The following is a 20,427-nucleotide window of genomic DNA, read 5'->3' on the forward strand; positions in this document are numbered from 1 at the left end:
ACAGAAGTATTGAACAAGAAAAACTATTTTGATTATATTCTGGTTTTTCCTTCGATTTGGTATTGATTTTATTCGTTTGTACTCTTTAAATTCTAATTTGTTAGAATATTGTTAGTTTACTGTATATTCATATGATTATATTGTTTCAGCTATAGTGCTTTGAAAGAATAATCGAAATAGAGAAGAAATTGAATATTATTTTCCCACACTTTACATCACTGTGCAAACATTGTATATATAGATTACATGTATAACATTCCCATGATTGTGGGGATTTCCAAATTATGTACAGCAAGATTTGTGGAGACAAATCCCATTAGTCAAACCCTTGATTACAGAAGTTTCCAATATAATTTGTAGTTGAATTGGCAAGATTTGTGGAGACCAAATCTCATCTGTTACTTGTGTGGGAAATCAATTTTAAATTTGAGTCAAAATTTCCATTACACCCCCACAAACTCATTAGTCAAGCACAGATTGAGTTTGTTCTTTAGCATGTTATATTTGCTAGTGTTGAGCCCCTTTGTAAAAATATCAACCACTTGATCAATCGTAGATATGTATCGAATATCAAGTTCACGAAGTACTACTTTCTCACGAATATAATGATAGTCAACCTCAAGATATTTGGTTTGAGTATGAAAAACAGGGTTGGAAGCAAATGAAGTAGAACTAATGTTATCATACCAAAAAAGGGGTGTTTCTGTAAGAAGAACCTGTAGATCCCTAAAAGGTATTCGAAACCAAGAGAGTTTAGCGGCAGTGAGTGCAAGCTGTCAATATTCTGATTCGGGGCTTGATCTAGAGACAGTAGATTGCATTTTAGCACTCCAAGAAATAGGATTATATCTTAAATAAACACAGTAGAAACTTGTAGGACTATGATCTATTAGACAACCAGCATAGTCAGCATCCTGGTTGGAAAAATAGCCCATGAGTAGTGTGCCTTTTATGTAGCGAAGAATAAGTTTTACAGCAGTCCAATGGACTGTTGTAGGCTTATACATAAATTAACAAACTTGATTAATCGCGTAAGCTAAGTCTGGACGGGTGAGAGTTAAATATTGGAGAGCACCAGCGACATTACGATATGCGGAAGGATCTATAAGTGCCTCACCATCTGTGAGCTGCAACTTTGTGCCAGTGACAACCGGAGAGGAATATGGCTTCGTTGTTTCCATGTTTGTGCACTTTAGCAGATCTAGTGCATATTTTGTCTGCATAAGATAAAATTGTCCTTTGGAGAAGGTAACCTCAATTCCTATAAAAGTAATGCAAGCTTGTAATACCCCTAATTTTAAAAGGATAGTCTCGGCATTTATTTATTTGTTTTATTTGCATTTTTTAATTTTTTAATTGATTATTTGTTTACGTGTTTAATTTAATTAAGTGGTTAAATGTAATTTGTGTGCTTATTTGATTAATTTAAATTTAAATGCTTTAACTGAATTATTTGTTATCTGATTATGTGTATTATGTGTAATTTAATTGGTTAAGATTTAAATGTTTTATTTTATATTTTATATTTAAAGGAGTTGGGTTATGGATAGTAGTAATGGACCACCCAATGGGTTGGGTTGCATGTACTACTTGGATAGGAGTTGAATGGGTACGGATATTGACCCATGGAGGGATGTAAATATATACATGGTTATATATATATATATAGGAATTTATTTAATAATGAGTAATTAGTATTATACTAGGATAGTAAGATGCATATATATAAGTATAAATTATATATTATAAATATATATTTATGTAGTCACGTACAATATATTATATATATGTATTATGTGCTATTTTCCTTTTATTTTATTTTCATTCTCTCATTATCAGACTTGGATGGCAATTAGGACTAGGGTTGGAAGTAGTCTATATATATAAGTTTAGAGGAGGCTAGGGTTATATTACGTGATATATTCCTAAAGAGAAGGAGAGAGAATTAACAGAGAGTTGAGAGGGAGAACAGAGAGAGAAAGAGGAGATTCAGCCAAGGGGTTCAAGGCCGAACCCTAAGGGACGAAAGAGAGGGTTGTTCGGGGCTAACACTGAGTAACAGAAAGGAGTCTTGACGGCAGCCAACAGCACCGAAAAATTAGAGAAGAAGGAGTTTGAGGTTTTGAACCAAAAACCTTAGAGGCAAGTTCTTCTTCTAACTCCTTCCCTTAGACTTGTGTTCTATACATCCCTAGGTTAATTCCAGGATTAATCAGAGATTAAATTGATCATGTATACATGTTTAAATTAAATTAAAACTGACTTTTATGTGTTGTTTTGTGTTCGTGATTAATCTTGAATAAAATTATGTAATACTTTGTTTTAATCTGTGTTTAAGATGTATATCTACTTCATATAATTGTCTAGAATGATTCGGGACATAGTTCAGACCTCTAGGACCATTAACAATGGAGAACAGAGGGGTTGAAGGTCGCCGGAGACGAAGAAGACAGAGGATAGCAGGAGTAGAGGCGGCTCTACTCAAAGTAAAGGCGGTTATACTCTTAGGACTTCACATGTGCGTGGGTTTTGGCTACTGTATTTGGTTTTGGGGTATTTCAGGATTGTGTAGGTCAATTTAAGAGTTGTAAATGACTACGATGGACATAACAAATACTCAAGATGCATAATTTATAATAATATGCCATGAACTTGAACAATATGAAATTTAAATAAATTGCATATTGTAAACAGATGATTTAAATGCTTAATATTAATTTAGCAAGTTAAATGGATGTTGTATGATTTTTATCGTACATTAGTAGTATAATATATTCAGTTTATTGTCTGATTTTATTATACTTGGTTCTGGATTTAATTGATGTTTTATTTTACTTATTTCATCAATTATTGGATTATGTGGATGATTTAATTGCTTAAAACTATTCTAACAATTTAAATGGAGGTTATAAGATTTTAATCATATATTGGCTGCATAATATGATTATGTATATATCTGACTTCTATTATGTTTATTTCTGGATGTATTTAATGTTGATATTATAATTGTTGCATCATTTATGGATCACATGCATTATATGCACCAGTATGGAATGGTAGCATAATAGGGACGGATTAACTAAAAATGTTAAGTCTTACTTATTCATGTATAACGGAATAGATTAACTAAAATGTTAAATCTTACATATATTCATGTCAGGTCAACTGAATCAGTTGGATGACGTACCAGATATTTATTTTATGTTATAGATTAGGATGGATTATATATACATATAGTTATGAGCCATGATATGAGCTTGAGTCTCAGGATCATGATTAGGGTACGTATATTTCCAGGAATGTGTAGCTAGATATAGTATAGATGTATATCCTGATAGGTCTAGGTATTCATGTCCACTATATGTGCATTTTGCATGTTGCCTACTATTCAGGTTGAGACAACCCTATAATCTAATGAGGTTCCTTTAGTGTGTGTGTGTATATATATTTATGGACTACTTAGCCATTGTTCAGTTGACTATGGTGTATACGCGTATCAGGTCTCTGTTTGAATTGTAGTAGAGTAGAACTTGTTCGTGGGCCTGACCCACTATTATTTTTCAAGTGTTCGACAGTTCCAATCTTAAAGCTTGTTTGTGCCGAGCAGAAGCAGTCATTCACTCTTTCGACTACGTAGGATTTTTCTTCATGTTTTAGTTTTGGATTTTATTTCGGTTCAGTTATTTTTCAGTTGGGCTTTTATTAGGGGTCCACTAGATGGATTCCCAAGTTGTAATGGTATTGAAGGTTTTGGATATTTTATATTGGAGGATTATTTAATTAAGTAATTCAAGGATTTATTATTTAGTTTTCTTTCCACTTATTTATTTATTCTTATTTCTTTTTGTACTCAATGCTTGTTTAAACATTAATTGTTTGATATCCTTCAATTCTGTGCTCGGACTTGATCACCCGTGGCTTTACAATCGAGGGGTATCACAAAGCTACTAAGATCTTTCGTAGCAAAACGTTTCCCTAAATCTGGGATTAATTGAGTGAGATGCAAATCACTATTTTCGGTAAGTAAAATATCATACACATAAATGAGAAGAAATATGGTCACTTCTTCTGAATGATATGTTGTAATACCTCTAATTTTAAAATGATAGTCTCGGTATTTTTTTTATATAGTTTTCTTGCAATTTTAAATTCATTATGTGTTTATTTGACTATTTGATTAATTGGTTAATTGTTAAATTGCTTTCTTTGTGTTAATTAAATTATATGCTTATGTGGATGTTCATTAATTGTTTAAATTATTTTATTTGTTTAACTGGCATTTTTGTTTAATTGAAATTATAAGCTAGGTGACTTGAATTAAAATATTTAAAATTAATTATTTAAATTAAAGTGTTTAATTTTAGTAAGGATGGGATTGGATGGTGTGGATTAAATGGGTATGGTTAATACCCATGGATGTATATACGTGTATATATGGGTATATATGTATATGTTGATTAGTTTAATTATTATTAATTATTAATAATTGAATTTTAATTTTTAGTCATTATATAATGTAGAATACACTATTAGGGTTTTATGTTTTAAGGAATCATGTGGTTGAGATAACCGACTTATACATATATTTATTTTATATATATTTTTATTTTATTTCTTTTTATTTTCCGTCTCCTTTGTTAACTAGAATTAGGCTTGTATAGAAGCCTATAAATATAACATTATACGTCTGCATAGGGTTACAAACAAACCCTATTAATGAACAGAGAGTTTTGAGAGGAAAACAGAGAGAAAGAGCTAGGGGTTTTTGCCATAAACAAGGGCTGAACCAAGGAGGGGTATTTGAAGCTTGCTTGTCGGTTGAACCAGGAATAGTAGAGGAATTGAGAACCATCTTGGATTGCCGGAAAACTTAGGAAGACGACATTAAGGTTTCAAAACTGAAATCAGAGGCAAGTTCTATTTCTTACTCTTTTCCTTTGACTTGTGTTCTGTGCATGCCTAGGTAGTCTCCAGGAACTAAACGAACATTAAATTGATCTTATATGCATATTATTTCAGAGTTTAAATTATTTTACGAACTGTTAATTGAGTTTGATTTATAGTATCAATTGTTTTGTATCATGGTTTTTAATTTCTGTTAATGACGCATACTATGTTTTAAAATTTTCTGGGATAGTTTTGGGACATAGACGAACCTTTGGGAATCTACACAAGACCTTACAGAGTGTTTTTAATGTCATTGGAGATGAAGACGATGACAGGAAGCAGGGACAGAGCTGGCTCCTAAGGGGAAAGAGCCGGCTCTTGTGTTTTTTTAGCCGCGGCTCTCTGTGAGAGAGAGAGCCAGCTCCATGGAATTAGGGAGCTAACTCTCTAGGTCACAGAGCCGGCTCCTAAGGTGGGGGAGTCGGCTACCTTGTGTGGAAGCTTGCTCTCTCACTTTGAGAGCAAACTCTCGTGCATAGTAACTTACTGAAATATTTTTTAAAGCATGGGTTTGGTTTTTTGGGATTTCTGGACTGTTATGGGTTGATATTAAAGGTTCTAAATACTGTTTCATGTTGTATTAAAACTCCTTATTGCATAATTCTTATCTATATGCTAATGGATTTAACAGTAGGAAGGTTTAAACAATCTTATATGTTGTTAACGGATAAGGGATATAATTGCTCAAATTTTATTTTAGCAATTTAATGGACCGTGACATGATTTTTAAATCTGTGTTGGATGCATAATAGGGTCATATACTTATTAGATTTTATTATGTTTATCAGGAATTAATTGATATTTACATATTTTAATTTGTATTATCAATTATTGGATTTTGCGGAGTATTATCAAATAAGCATGTTAATTTATATATGTCTGTCATGCTTATTTTGGATCAGTTGATATTTACATTGATTCTCTGTGTTATCAATTGTTGAATGTATGGATTGTATGCACCGGTATGGGATGCTAGCATATTAGGGATGGATTAGTTTTAAAATGCTAAATCCTACCCATTCTGGAATAAGAAAATTGATTATAAAAATAAATCCTACTTATATTTAAGTCAGATCAGTTGCATAAAGTTGAGTGACTTACTGGATTACTTGTTATTTATATTTAACTCAGATCAGCTGCATAAAGTTGAGTGACTTCCTAGATTACTTGTTATTTATATTTAAGTCAAATCAGCTGCATAAAGTTGAGTGACTTACTGGATTACTCCACTTATATCTTATGTCAAATCAATGAACAATTGAATGACATACTCTGGTTTTGGACGGAATTTAAATATATGATTATGATACCACGATATGAGTTTGAGTCTCAGAGTCGATGGTTAGGGAGCGTATATGCATCGGGATGCATAACTGGCTATGATGGTTGAGGTATATACCCTGTTAGGTCTAGGTACTCATGCCCACTTCGAATGCATTTTGTATGTTACTTCTATTCAGGTTAAGACCCCTTTGTAGTCCAGTGAGAATCCCTTAGTGTGGATATATATATGTATGGACTATATAGTTATTGTTGAGATATGTAGGATGTATTCATGTATCGGGTCTTTGTTTGGATTGTAATAGTATAGAACTTGCTCGTGGGCCTAACCCACTATCATTTTTCAGGTGTTTGTCAATTCCAGGCGTAGAGCTTGTTCGTGCTGAGCAGAGACTATCACTCACTTTTCCGACGACGTATGATTTCTTTTGATGGTTTAGCGTTAGATTTTAGTTTAGTTGTTACTTTCCAGTTTGGGATTTAATTAGGGGTCCACTATGTGGATTCCCGAGTTGTTGAATTAAAGGAGATTTTAGATTATTGAATTTTAATTATTTAATTTTAAGGATTATATTTTAGAATTCTTTCTGCCTTAATCATTTATTTATTAATTGATTTTGTATTCTGTGTTCATTTAAATATTAATTGTTTGATATTTCCTCAGGTTTGGGCTTGGACCTGATCAACCCATGTCTCGGAGTCGAGGAGTATCACATATGCGAATAAAGAGTAGTCGGCTTTGGACCTAACAAAATCCAGGTCGCCAATATAGTCTAAAAAACGCTGAAATCATGCACGAGGAGCTTGTTTCAAGCCATAAAGAGATTTATGTAAACAACACATATGATATGGGAAATTTGGATCCGTAAATCCTTTGGGTTGGCACATGTAAACTTCCTTATGTAGAATACCATGAAAAAAGGCATTTTGCACATCTAGTTGCCTTATTGACCAATGTCGAGTGAGGGCAATAACTAAAATTATTCGGAGTAGTAGGTTTTGCAACAGGACTGAAGGTTTCAATGTAGTTAACACCCTCTTGTTAATGAAATCCATTAGCGATAAGGCAAGCTTTAAAGCGTTCAATGGAACTATCAGATTTTTTTAAACTTTGTAAACCTATTTATTAGATAAAACATTCATACCCGGATGATAAGGCACTGATGACCATGTCCTACACTTCTGGAGTACATCAAACTCCACACACATAGCTTGACGCCATTCAGGTATTTTGTTTGCTTGAGTAAAACATGAGGGCTCAATAGGTGCATATGCCAAATTTGAAGCAAAAACATATTTTGGATTAGGTTTTCTTATTCCCACTTTACCACGGGTCACCATGGAGTGTGAAGAAGAAGTCAGTAATGTGGGTTGAATTGGTTCATTAGGATGAGATACTAATTTAAGATCAGGTGAAGGTATGGATGACGATGAAATTATAGGTTATGGAACAGGGCTAAGACAAGAAGAAGCTGTGAAAGGTATGATAAAGAGTGAAGAAATATCTTCTATTGGCAATAAGTGAGATAGACTGTTAGACATATTTTTGAATGGAAATGATTGCTCATCAAAGACGACATGCCGAGATAAATACACTCTTCCAGATTCAATGTCTAGACGCCGATACCCTTGATGATTAGTATAATAACTGAAGAAAATGCATTGCTTAGACCGAAATTCCAATTTGTTTTTATTGTAAGGACAAAAATAAGGAAAACATGAACATCCAGAAACTCAGAAGAAAAAGTAATCTGAAGATTTATTAAATAATTTTTCAAACGTTGAAATATAACCTAAACCTTTAGCAGGTAAATGGTTTATTAAATAAACAACAACATTGAAAGCCTCAACCCAAAAGGAAGAAGGCATACTTGTTTGAGCCAAAAGAACTAGACCAGTATCAACAATGTGTCTATGTTTTTGCTCAGCTACCCCATTTTGTTTTGGAGTATGAGGACAAGACATGCAATGAAATATTCCATTTATGGTTAAGTAATGTTGAAATAGGGTACTAAGATATTCACGGCCTCCATCAGTTTGCAAACCTTTAATTGTTGTTGAGAAAATATTTTCAACTAGAGCTTTATATTTCAACAAACAATCAAATGCTTAATGTCTAAACCTCACAGGGAAAAGCCATGTATATATTAAATAATCATCCATAAATGAAATATAATATTGAGACCCTTTATTAGAATATAAAGGTAAAGTCCAAATATCATAGGTAAATCACAAGCTTTTCCTAGGGGACAAGATTGACAAAAAACATTTTCAAAGAGCCTTGGAGAGGCAAACACTTTTAAGAGACCAAACGTTGCAAAATTGGAAAACCAGGATACCCTAAACGTTGATGCCAAATTGATGTATCCACATGTTGTCCTATGAGAGCAAATGGTTGAAAGGTTCTATTGGTGAGAAGTCGGTGGAGCCAAATGGGATACTGTCCATTTTCACTCTTGCCTTGGAATAAATTCCTCCATGTCTTGGTGTCCTTAACACAAAAAAATGATCAGAGAAGAATTCAAAATAATAGTTATTATCACGAGTAAACTAATGGACAGATAAAAAATTAGCTGAAACTTGAGGATAATGCAAAACATGGTTTAAAGAAAAATTAAAGGAAATATGATGAAGATGAGTAGAACCAACATTGGAAAATTTCAAATCTAAACCATTACCAACTACGACTTGATCAGACCCATGGTCTTCCTTGTGGAGTGAGAGATTTGCAAGATCAGATGTAATATAATTTGATGCTCCGCTATCAGTGTACCATGTTTGTTCATCCAAACTGCCACCAGTAGATGCTACCATGGCAGCAAGCATATAATACCCCTAATTTCTGGATAAGTATTTAATTGCGTTTTTATATAATTATATGGCTATTTGTTTATTTGTTTTTATATTTAATTGTGTGTTTAATTGATTATTTGTTTCATTTAATTATTTTAGTTGAGCTAATTAAATTATTTATGTTGGCTAAATGTGTATGTGTATTTTGTTTGATTTCATGTGATGTGTTTGTATAATTGATTTATTTTTTAAATGTTTTAATTGTGTTAGTTAAAAGATTTGTTTTTTCTTTTTATTTTATTTTAAAAGTTTATGGATTTGGGTTATAACCTATGAACTAATTAGATGAGTCTTGGATTATTTGAGTGGGATCCTAAATGGGTTGAATGGTGACCCATGGGGATTAGTAGTTATATATATAATAAGGGGTGTATATATAGATCTATTTTATGTTTTAATAAAAATAATTATTTATTACATTACTTACTTAGATTGAGATTGTCAGACGTATGCTAGGTCTATGATATATGTAGTATATATCTATCTATACATATATACATATATAGTAGATTTAGAAAGAGAAGAGAGAAATAGAGAAAGGAAGATAAAGAAGGAAGAAGAACAAGACAAGGAAAAAGGAGTTTAGCTTTCGATCCAAAAGTTTAAGGTAAGTTCTCTATTCTACACTTATTCCTTAGATCTGTGATCTATATGTCTCTAGTATAACTGTAGGGATGATTAAAGAGCTATTAAAATCTGAATCCATGTTTAAATTGATCTACAGCATGGTTTTTATCAGTTTATGTTCATATTTATTCTTGATGTATGTTTTGGTAAATTTATGGCTTAGATCTGATTTTTAATGGATTTCTACATGTTATAAAGATGTAAATTCATGCTTAGGTGTTTATGGGACTTAGTAATATGTTTTAGGACCCTTAACAATGGAGATAAATAAAAAGGATTTGGTCAAATTGGGAGTGTTAGGGAATTGCCTCTGTATATTTGATAATAAGGGGAGTCATTCTCTTGATTTATGGTCAATGAAAGATTATGAAGTTGTAATGTCTTGGACTAAAGATTCCATTTTGAGAAACACACTTTCGCGTAGGCTGTTTCATAAGACACTTTACCCAATCACGGTTTGGAAAATTGGAGAGATATTGGTGTCATGTGATGATGCCAAGGTACTTCCACCACTTGATGCGTTCTTAGAATTCGTGCCACTTTTCGTTGTGGCTTTGACATTGACCTTTGAAGTAGCGATGTTCTTTTGGGCTTTCTTGTCTGTCTGATCCTTAAAGGGAGCCATGAAATTTGACAAAGAAAAAACTTGATGGTAGGAGAAAGAGATGAGAGGTAGAGAATATCCTACCGGGAGTGTCAGAAATTTGTACACACAAATTTCGTAGTTTGTAAATAAAAGAACGAAATAGGGAACAAATGTAATTTTATTAATTTTTAATAAATAAAAAAGAGTACAATTCTCTGTAATATTCTTTACAAAAGAATAAAATCCTTTAATTCATTCTCCTTTGTTAGTATTCAATGACTACACGAGCTTGATCTTGAATCACCGTAGAATTTTGTTGAAGAACGACACGATTTGATATGCTTGTTGTTGATTACCGTGGAATGTTGATGAAGAATGATACAATTTGATGTGCTTGTTGCTCTTCGCCTTCAGGTTTGGGTGTTGGGGATGAATGCCGACAGAGTTTTTGTATTTCTCTTTGAAATTCTAGATTTCTAGAATTCTCAATTTCTGTACCTCCTTCCTCCTTCCTCCTTCCTCCATGCCTCTATTTATAGGCTTCTTAGATTAATAGGATAATGACATGTGTTCTTTCTTGATAGGGACATAATTATAACTAGGCCGGGCCAGTTATATTGTGATAATTATCCATAAAAATAATTATTTTAAATATATTTTATTAAGAATAATTATCTTTTTATTTAATCACCTGAACTGGCAAATTAAATAATTTAATTTGACTAAGTTTGGACCAATTAAATAATTTAATTAAACATGAGACCCATATTTGATGGGTCAATTTGTCAAAATAAAAATTCATGAAATTTTAGTGTCTCTAAGAATATTCATGGAATCACCAAAAAGTATAATATATCAGTGTCTAGTCTTTTACCACTCGAGTAACACCACCACAATTCAAATTGTTACTCCTTCCTGTGAGTAAATAAATCTAAATAAGATAATATGCAACTAAAATTGAAAAGAAGTTATAACTAATAAAAAAAGATTAAAATATGACAAAAATGTGTTAGTAGTGCTCTTACAGTTAGAACCAACATGCCTCTAAATAATGTATGGATGGCAATTTCCCCCGCTTCGGCAGGTTTCCACCCTGCCCCGCCTCTAATGGGATGGATTTGGAAGCTCTTTAAATAGGTTTAGGATGAATATAATAAAATAATTAAAAACTCAAAGCAGGTTTGGGGCGGAGGCGGATTTAGTAATAAACCCGTCTCGCCCCCGCCCCAATTACATATATTCATTTAAAAATTATATATATATATGATATTTTTAAGACTCTTGTTACTTTGCTGCAAGTGTCCGTTAATATATTAATGTTCATAGAATATTTACTATGAATGTAACTCGTTGAAAAAGAAGATGGAAAGTTTCACTACTTCCCCAAATAATGACTAATACAATATTTATTACGAATGTAACTCACTGAAATATATATATATATATATATATATATATATATATATATAGTGGTCATGTAACAACCGTAAACGAGAGAGAGAGAAAAAGACAAAAAAAAAAGTTACTTAAGAATATTCTGTATTGGTTAGGGTTTAATAAAAATTTAAATGAGGATAAGAGAGAGAGAAAAAAAAAAAAAAAAAAAAGTCATCCAAGGATATAAATCTTTAGGGCCCACTATTAAATTTCTGCAGTAGTTAGAGTTTAATTAAAAAAACATGAATGAAGGGGAGAGAGAAAATATATATATACATATATATATATATATATATATATATATATATATTTTCAGTCATAAATCTTTAGGCACAATATTAAATTTCTATATTATTTAGTGTTTAATAATATTATGAAATAATTAGCATAATATAACTTATATAAGGAATTTTCAAAACTTTGGGGCATTCCTATTGGTTGGGAGCTTAGGCAATCGCCTAAGTGGCCTAAGGCTCTAGTTAGCACTGTTCGTGATGGAGTTGGTTATGAGGGTTGTTATATATATATATATATATATATATATATATATATATTTTATCCACACCTTTGTATAGTGACCATTGAATATAATCTAACGATACTATTACAAACCCACTTATTTTTACTTTCCTAATATAACAAAATCACTATTTTACCTATTTCGAAATTTTGTAAAACACTTTTCTCCCTTTTGGTTCAGGAAACTTTGAATACATATCGATAAAAGTTTCCTTTCTTTCTTTGTGGACCAATCTATTTGGAGTTTACTCCATTTACAAGTGAGATTTGGAAAAACCCAAGTCATACAAAGTGTGAATCAGAGCGTGAAAGCCATACAAAGTTGAAGCCAACGGAAGGCGGAAGTAAGCTGAGCATGAGAGCGCTTGAAGAGAGAGAGAGAGTGGCACCAATTGAGAAGAAAAACAGTAGCAGAAAACAAAAATCAAGGACAAGAAATACTCTCACACTCTAAAGTTTCCACTATGGATCTTCCTTTCTCCATCCTTGTGGACATTCTTTCTAAGCTTCCAACTAGAACCCTCTTACAAAATAGGTGTGTTTGCAAAACCTGGAACAATTTGAAATGTCCAAAAGACCCTTTATATATTGTCCTCATTAACGAGCCAATAAAGTCTCTCATTTACCTACCTCCTAGGAAGAACATATACGGAAAAAGGGATATGGGACGTCACCATTCAAACACGGTGATACGATATATAAATTTAAAAAATATTTAAACACAAATGCAGTATATGTTAAAAAAAATAACAGAAAAAATTAATATTATACATAAAAGGTTAGCCTTTATTCTTCAACCATAAAATAAATACACTTGGAGCAATTATGCAAAATATAAGAAGCTCATTTATATCATTTAGGCAATCGGTATTGCTACTTTACTAGTTTACATCATAAACATTCATTCACTTAACCATCTATTAACATTCAAGGACCATTACAAAACCATATCATAAATGTACATAAAGTAATTGTACAGAAGTGCAAAATAGAAAAAGTTCATTTTCATTATTATCATTTATGCAATCAAGCGTTGCTAGTTTGTTATAGTATCCATTTATCATTTGCTATTTATATTTTCCATCTATTATCCTTAAAGTACCATTAAAAAACCAAAGTTCTATAGAACCATTATAAAAAAATAAGTTCCATGAAGACTATGGAAAAAGAAAGAAGAAAATCTAACACCTCATGATTGCTTAATTGCTAGTAAGGAGTTGTATACACGAATTGAATGGTAGTTTTAGAATCTCATCCAATGAAGAATATTGAAATTTCATTTTCTGCGTTAGTTTAGGAAACTTGTTTTTTTTTTTTTCTCTCTCTTTCCATTACCATTAATTGTGTTTGACATAAAATGACAAAAATGGACCACGAAAATAAATGAAAAAATGTTAAGAAAAACACATTGATTTCGTCGCGTATAGTATTAAAGAACTACATCATAATTGATCGGATCCAACAATGATATTACTATTGATCAGAAGTAAACAGAAGTATCAAACAAGAAAAACTATTTTGATTATATTATGGTTTTTCCTTTGATTTGGTATTGATTGTACCTATTTGTACTCTTTAAATTCTAATTTGTTAAATTATGGTTAGTTTATTGTACATTCATATGGTTATATTGTTTCAGCTATAGTAATTTGAAAGAATAATTGAAATAGAGATGAAGTTGAATCTTATTTTTCCCACACTTTACATCTTTGTGCAAACATTATATATATAGATTACATGTATAACCTTCCCATGATTGTGGGAGTTTCCAAATTATGTACAACAAGATTTGTGGAGACATATCCCATTAGTCAATCCCTTTATTATAGAAATTTCTAATAAAATTTGTAGCTGATTTGACAAGATTTGTGGAGACCAAATCTCATCTGTTACTTGTGTTGGAAATCAATTTTGAATTTGAGTCAACATATCCATTACACCCCCGCAAACTCATTGGTCGAGCACGGATCATGAGTTTATTCTTTAGCATGTTATATCTGCCAGTGCTGAGCCCCTTTGTAAAAATATCAACCACTTGATCAATCATAAATATGTATTGAACATCAAGTTCATGAAGTACTACTTTCTCACGAATATAATGATAGTCAACCTCAAGATGTTTGGTTCGAGCATGAAAAATAGGGTTGGATGTAAGTGAAATAAAACTAATGTTATCACACCAAAGAAGATGTGTTTCTATAAGAGGGACCCGTAGATCCCTAAAAAGAATTCACAACCAATAGAGTTCAGCGGCAGTGAGTGCAAACTGTCGATATTCTGATTCGGTGCTTGATCGAGAGATAGTAGATTGCTTTTTAGCACTCCAAGAAAGTGGATTATATCCTAAATAAACAAAGTAGCAACATGTAAAATGATGATTTATTGGACAACCAGTATAGTCAGCATCAGAGTGGGCTTTAATTTTTTAGCGGTCCTGGTTGGAAAAATAGCCTATGATTAGTGATGCCTTTTATGTAGTGAAGAATACGCTTCACAGGAGTCCAATGGATTATTGTAGGCTTATGCATAAATTGACAAACTGGATTAACCACACAGGCTAAGTTTGGATGAGTGAGAGTTATATATTGGAGAGCACTAACGACACTATGACATACAGAAGGATCTGTAAGTGTCTCACCATCTGTGAGCTGCAACTTTGTGCCAGTAACAGCCGGAGAGGAATATGGCTTCGTTGTTTCCATGTTTGTGCGCTTTAGCAGATCTAGTGCATATTTTGTCTCCGTAAGATAAAGTTGTCCTTTGGAGAAGGTAGCCTCAATTCCCAAAAAAATGAAAACTTCCAAGATCTTTCATAGGAAAACGTTTCCCTAAATCTGAGATTAATTGAGTGAGATGCAAATCACTATTTCCAGTAAGTAAAATATCATTCACTTAAATGAGAAGAAACATGGTCACCCCTTCTGAATATATGTGAATAAAGAGTAGTCGGCTTTGGACCCAACAAAACCCAAGTTGCATAGTCTGAAAAGCGTTGAAACCATGTACGAGGAGCTTGTTTTAAGCCATAAAGGGATTTATGTAGATAACACACATGATGTGGGAAATTTGGATCCGTAAATCCTTTGGGTTGGCGCATGTAAACTTCCTCATGCAGAATACCATGAAGAAAGGCATTTTGTACATTTAGTTACCTTATTGACCAATGTCGGGTGAGGGCAATAATTAAAATTTTTCGGATAGTAGTATGCTTTGCAACAGGACTGAAGGTTTCGGTGTAGTCAACACCCTCTTGTTGATGAAATCCATTAACGACAAGGCGAGCTTTAAAGCGTTCAATGGATCCATCAGATTTTTTTTTTTTTTTTTTTTTTTTTTTTTTAAACTTTGTAAACCCATTTATTGGAAAAAACATTTATACCTAGATGATAAGGCGCTGATGACCATGTCCCATACTTTTGGAGTGCATCAAACTCCACACACATAGCTTGACGCCACTCAGGTATTTTTTTTTTGCTTGAATAAAACATGAGGGCTCCATAGGTGTAGATGCAAAATTTATAGCTAAAGCATATTTTGGATTAGGTTTTTTTATTCCCACTTTACCACGAGTCACCATGGAGTGTGAAGAAGATGTTGGTAATGTGGGTTAAATTGGTTCATTAAGATGAGATACTAATTCAAGATCAGGTGAAGGTATGGAGGATGATGAAGTTATGGGTTGTGGTACAGGGCTAGGACAAGAAGAAAATGTGAAAGGTATGACAAAAGGTGAAGAAGTATCTTCTATTAGCAATAAGTGAGATGGACTATTGGACATGTTTTTTAATGGAAATGATTGCTCATCAAAGACGACATGCCGAGATAAATACACTATTCCAGATTCAACGTTAAGACACTGATACCCTTGATGATTAGTAGAATACCCCAAGAAAATACATTGCTTAGACCAAAATTCCAATTTGTTTTTATTGTTAAGGACAAAGATAAGGAAAACATGAAAATCCAAAAACTCGGAAGAAAGAGTAATCTTGAGATTTATGAAATAAATATTCAAATGATGAAATATAACCTAAACCTTTAGCAGGTAAACGGTTTATTAAAAAAATAGCAGCATTAAAATCCTCTACCCAAAAGGGAAAAGGCATACTTGCTTAAGCCAAAAGAACTAGACCAGTATCAACAATGTGTCTATATTTTCGCTCAGCTACCCCATTTTGTTCTGAAGTATGAGGACAGGACATGCGATGAAATATTCCATGTGTGGTTAAGCAACGTTAAATGGGGCACTAAGATATTCACGGCCTCCATCAGTTTGCAAACCTTTAATTGTTGTTGAGAAAATATTTTCAACTAGAGCTTTATATTTCAAGAAACAATCAAGTACTTCATGTTTAAACCTCATAGGAAAAAGCCATGTATATTTTGAATAATCATCCACAAATGAAATATAATATTTAAACCCTTTATTAGAATAATAGAGTTACATGGCTACTTTAAGGGGTTAAGGGACTTAGGCAAGGAGACACTCTCTTACCACTATTGTTTGTCCTAGCTATGAAGGTTTTTTTTTTTCCTCCATCACTAATAATCCATCCTTCAAATTCCATTTTAGTTTAAAAACTATCCATTTCCCACCTAATATTCGTTGACAATCTCTTTCTTTTCACTTATGGGGATCTAGCTTTCATATCCACACTCAACCACTCTCTGGACCACTTTACCTCTCTCTATTGACTAAGCATCAACAACTCCATATTTAAACCCTTTATTAGAATAATAGAGTTACATGGCTACTTTAAGGGGTTAAGGGACTTAGGCAAGGAGACACTCTCTTACCACTATTGTTTGTCCTAGCTATGAAGGTTTTTTTTTTTCCTCCATCACTAATAATCCATCCTTCAAATTCCATTTTAGTTTAAAAACTATCCATTTCCCACCTAATATTCGTTGACAATCTCTTTCTTTTCACTTATGGGGATCTAGCTTTCATATCCACACTCAACCACTCTCTGGACCACTTTACCTCTCTCTATTGACTAAGCATCAACAACTCCAAAAGCAATTTTTTTGTCAAGCAATTTTTTTGCTTCTCACATTGACAATATTCTACTTGATGAGATCAACGCTATTCTTGGGTTTGAATGTGGGACGTTGCCTATTAAATATTTGCGTGTGCACTTAATCTCCACCGGACTTAAGGCCACTGACTGTAGGGGGCTACTAGAGATCATGTAATGTTTCCGAATTTCAGCAATTTTTTTTTTTTTTTTTTTTCTGGAATTTCATTGACGCAAGGGTATTTTCGTCCTTTCACGTTTTGCGTGCGTGAATTTAGTTGAGCTCATGTGCATTTGGTGCTTTTTAATTTATGTGATGATGTAGCATTTTAAGGTGGTATGTATTTGAGTGGTGTTGATTTAGTGCAAAAAGAAAAAGAGAAAAGAAAAGAAAATGAGTGGTGGGACCCACTACTATGCATAAGTGGTGTAGAGACCACCTCACTTTTCTCACTTCCTCTCTCTCTCTCTCCACGTAATTCTCTCCCTCTCTTCTTCTTCTTTTAATTTTTCTTCTCATTTGGTTTCAAGCTTTGAGATTTGATTTCTCTCTCGATCTTTGTCGGATTAAGGTACTGTTTGAGGCAAAACGAAGAGCACGACGAGCTCTACGCATCCATACCTGAAATTCCAGATTTGGTACCCTCATTGGAGTTCGAATTTGAGGACCTATTTTCAAGGGTTTTGCTCACTTTTGAGGTAGAGGCTTCCTAATCTATATATTCTTGCTTCTTTGTGAGCTATTCTACTTGAAATGTGTTAAAGCATGTTTAATTGTGTTAATTGTTGTTTTAAAAAGCCTTGATTGTATATGTGTGGGTATATGGAGACTTGTCTTGATTATGTTGTGTGAAAAACATGTTATATTATAAAATTTATGTCTATCATATTATTTACATGCTATGATTGATGTATGAGAACAGGCCCTATTGTATTTTGTGATAATCTTTCATTGATTAAGCATCAAAGGCATGAGCTATACATGTGAATCATGGGGTTGCATGATGGAAAATGTTTTGAAATGAAAACGGGGAATTTTGGAGAAGTGTTTTGATGAAATGGTTTTGTGCAAACCCGGTCGCTGCGGGGTTACCAACGGGCTCGAGGTTAATATAGCCTAGAGGGGACTAGAGAGTCGCCCTAGCGTGGTTGAGCTAGCTGGGCCCCATAATGACGCCGCGGGGTTACCAATGGTCAGAGACAGTAGCCAATCCTCCTCTCGTGTCGCGGCGGCGTTACCAAAGGGCGGGCTGTATTAACAGTTTGGAAACGATGGTTTTGGAATATGAAAATGGGGAGTGACACTAGCATGCATTGCATTACATTGTGTATACTTGAGATTGAATTGTTATGCTATATTATCCCGACATCGTATGACCCCGTTCCCTATTGGCCTATGCTTTGTTTGGATTCACGGGGCTTTAAGAGGTGCGTCTTAGGTGTCACCTACTGAGCGTTACGCTCACTCTACTACATATATTTTTTTTTAGGTCTTGAGAAAGAACCGGTGGACGATAATCCACCTCAAGCTTAAGAGATGCTAGAAGATTACTTTTGTTATTTTTATAACTAGGCCATTCTTTTGTAAAAGGAGCATTCTGGAAATGTAATTAAAGTTGTTCAAGTGGCTTTGTAAATTAAGAATGGAACTTACTTTGTTGATGTAAATGAATTTGTTGAAGTTGTTGTATATATTTGATTCTATGTAATTCAATTAATTGAAGTTGTATTATGATCTCATGTTGGTGTTCGAGTTCTTGATCATGGAATGGAAGATTTTTAGTCGTTTAATTCAAGCATGGACCATTTCCAAGCTTCCATTTCTATTTTCCTTCCTTTCCATAGCACGGTAGGTTGGCATTTGGAATTCAGGCTCAGGATCTCCATTTCGGTCGATCGAAATAGTGCATCGGTCAACCGAAACAGTTGAGGGTGCTCTTGGGATCTCCATTTCCGTCAACCGAAATGGGGTTCGGTCTACCGAAGCATCTCCTGCGCTTGGGATCTTTATTTTGGATGACCGAAGCTCTACTTCGGTCGACCGAAATGAAGTTGAGGGTTTAGGCTTCCTTCTCCTCTCATCTACTCTCGAGATCTTTATTTCGGATGACCAAAGCTCCACTTCGGTCGACCGAAATGAAGCAGCTTGACCATCCTTCTTTCTTTCTTCCGGTGTTTGATTGGCTCAATGACGGATTGGTTGATGAGGTGTACGGTGGGTGTGATTCAATAGTAGTAACGGTGTTTAGACCTTAGAAATGTCGTGATGGACTTAGGTAACCTCGGGTTCGAGTAAGGACCCATGTAGCGATCTGGGCCTCCGGGTCAGGGTCGTTACAATGAATGGTATCAGAGCCATGGTTCAAAAACCTTTAGGACGACGGGTAGAGGCCTGCATAGGGTATTGATTGCATTATTTATGTGACTACTTGCTATGTGTTTATTTACTTGAAGAAGCATGCTTACTTGCTTATGTGCTTACGTGCTTCCTTGCTTACTTGTTAATGTTAAACTGTTTCTTGCACAACTGTGTATGCTAAGTGTTAGTATGACGCCATTTCATGTTGAGTTGTTTTCAGTGGACTTTAGTGTCATGTCATTGAACCGTTTTCTCCTCTTATAGTACGATGTCACGACGTGAGGAAGCAAAGGAAGTTGGCCCCAGGCCGACAAGGGGTGATGTTGGCGAGAGCTCTAGCTCCAATCCGGAGGAGCTAAATGATGAGGATATACTTCTTAGAGACTTGATTCCCTCAAGAGTTGTTCCCACAAGGAGGGAAAATGTTGAAGCACCTGTAGCAGTGGGTGAGGGTTCTGTGGTACTGGAGTTGAATCGTTTGTTGTAAAGTGCCGTGAGGGCCGCCATTACTGCTCAGTCGCAGTCGGCACCACAACCTACAGTTCAAGTTGAGGAGACGCCAGCTCAAAAGCGTCTCAAGATCATTAAAGGGTTTTCTCAGTTGATGCAAGTTATGTTTGAGGGCGGTGCGGATCCAATGGTAGCGGATGACTACTTGGATCAAGTTGAGACTCAGTTGCTCTCAATGGATGTGACAGCAGATCATTTGAAGATCATCCTAGCTACTTATAAGTTTGTTAAGGATGCCAATGTTTGGTGGAAGTCGGTTACGAGCCAGTACAAGGTGGAGGAGATGAGTT

General features: G+C 34.0%; 1 protein-coding gene across 1 annotated transcript; it reads right to left on the reverse strand.

Annotated features, from left to right (window-relative positions):
- Positions 1-776: 776 nt before the first annotated feature.
- Positions 777-20,134, reverse strand: LOC132301601 (uncharacterized mitochondrial protein AtMg00810-like). Its single transcript, XM_059798843.1, has 3 exons — positions 20,002-20,134; positions 1,020-1,261; positions 777-914 (listed from the first exon to the last, which is right to left on the reverse strand). The coding sequence occupies exons 1-3, from the start codon at positions 20,132-20,134 to the stop codon at positions 777-779; spliced, it is 513 nt and encodes a 170-aa protein (XP_059654826.1).
- Positions 20,135-20,427: the final 293 nt, after the last annotated feature.

This window comes from Cornus florida, unplaced genomic scaffold, assembly GCF_030987335.1.
Source record: "Cornus florida cultivar Cherokee Brave unplaced genomic scaffold, ASM3098733v1 CherokeeBrave_3.0.0_Hap2_Chr03, whole genome shotgun sequence".
Classification (NCBI taxonomy): Eukaryota; Viridiplantae; Streptophyta; class Magnoliopsida; order Cornales; family Cornaceae; genus Cornus; species Cornus florida.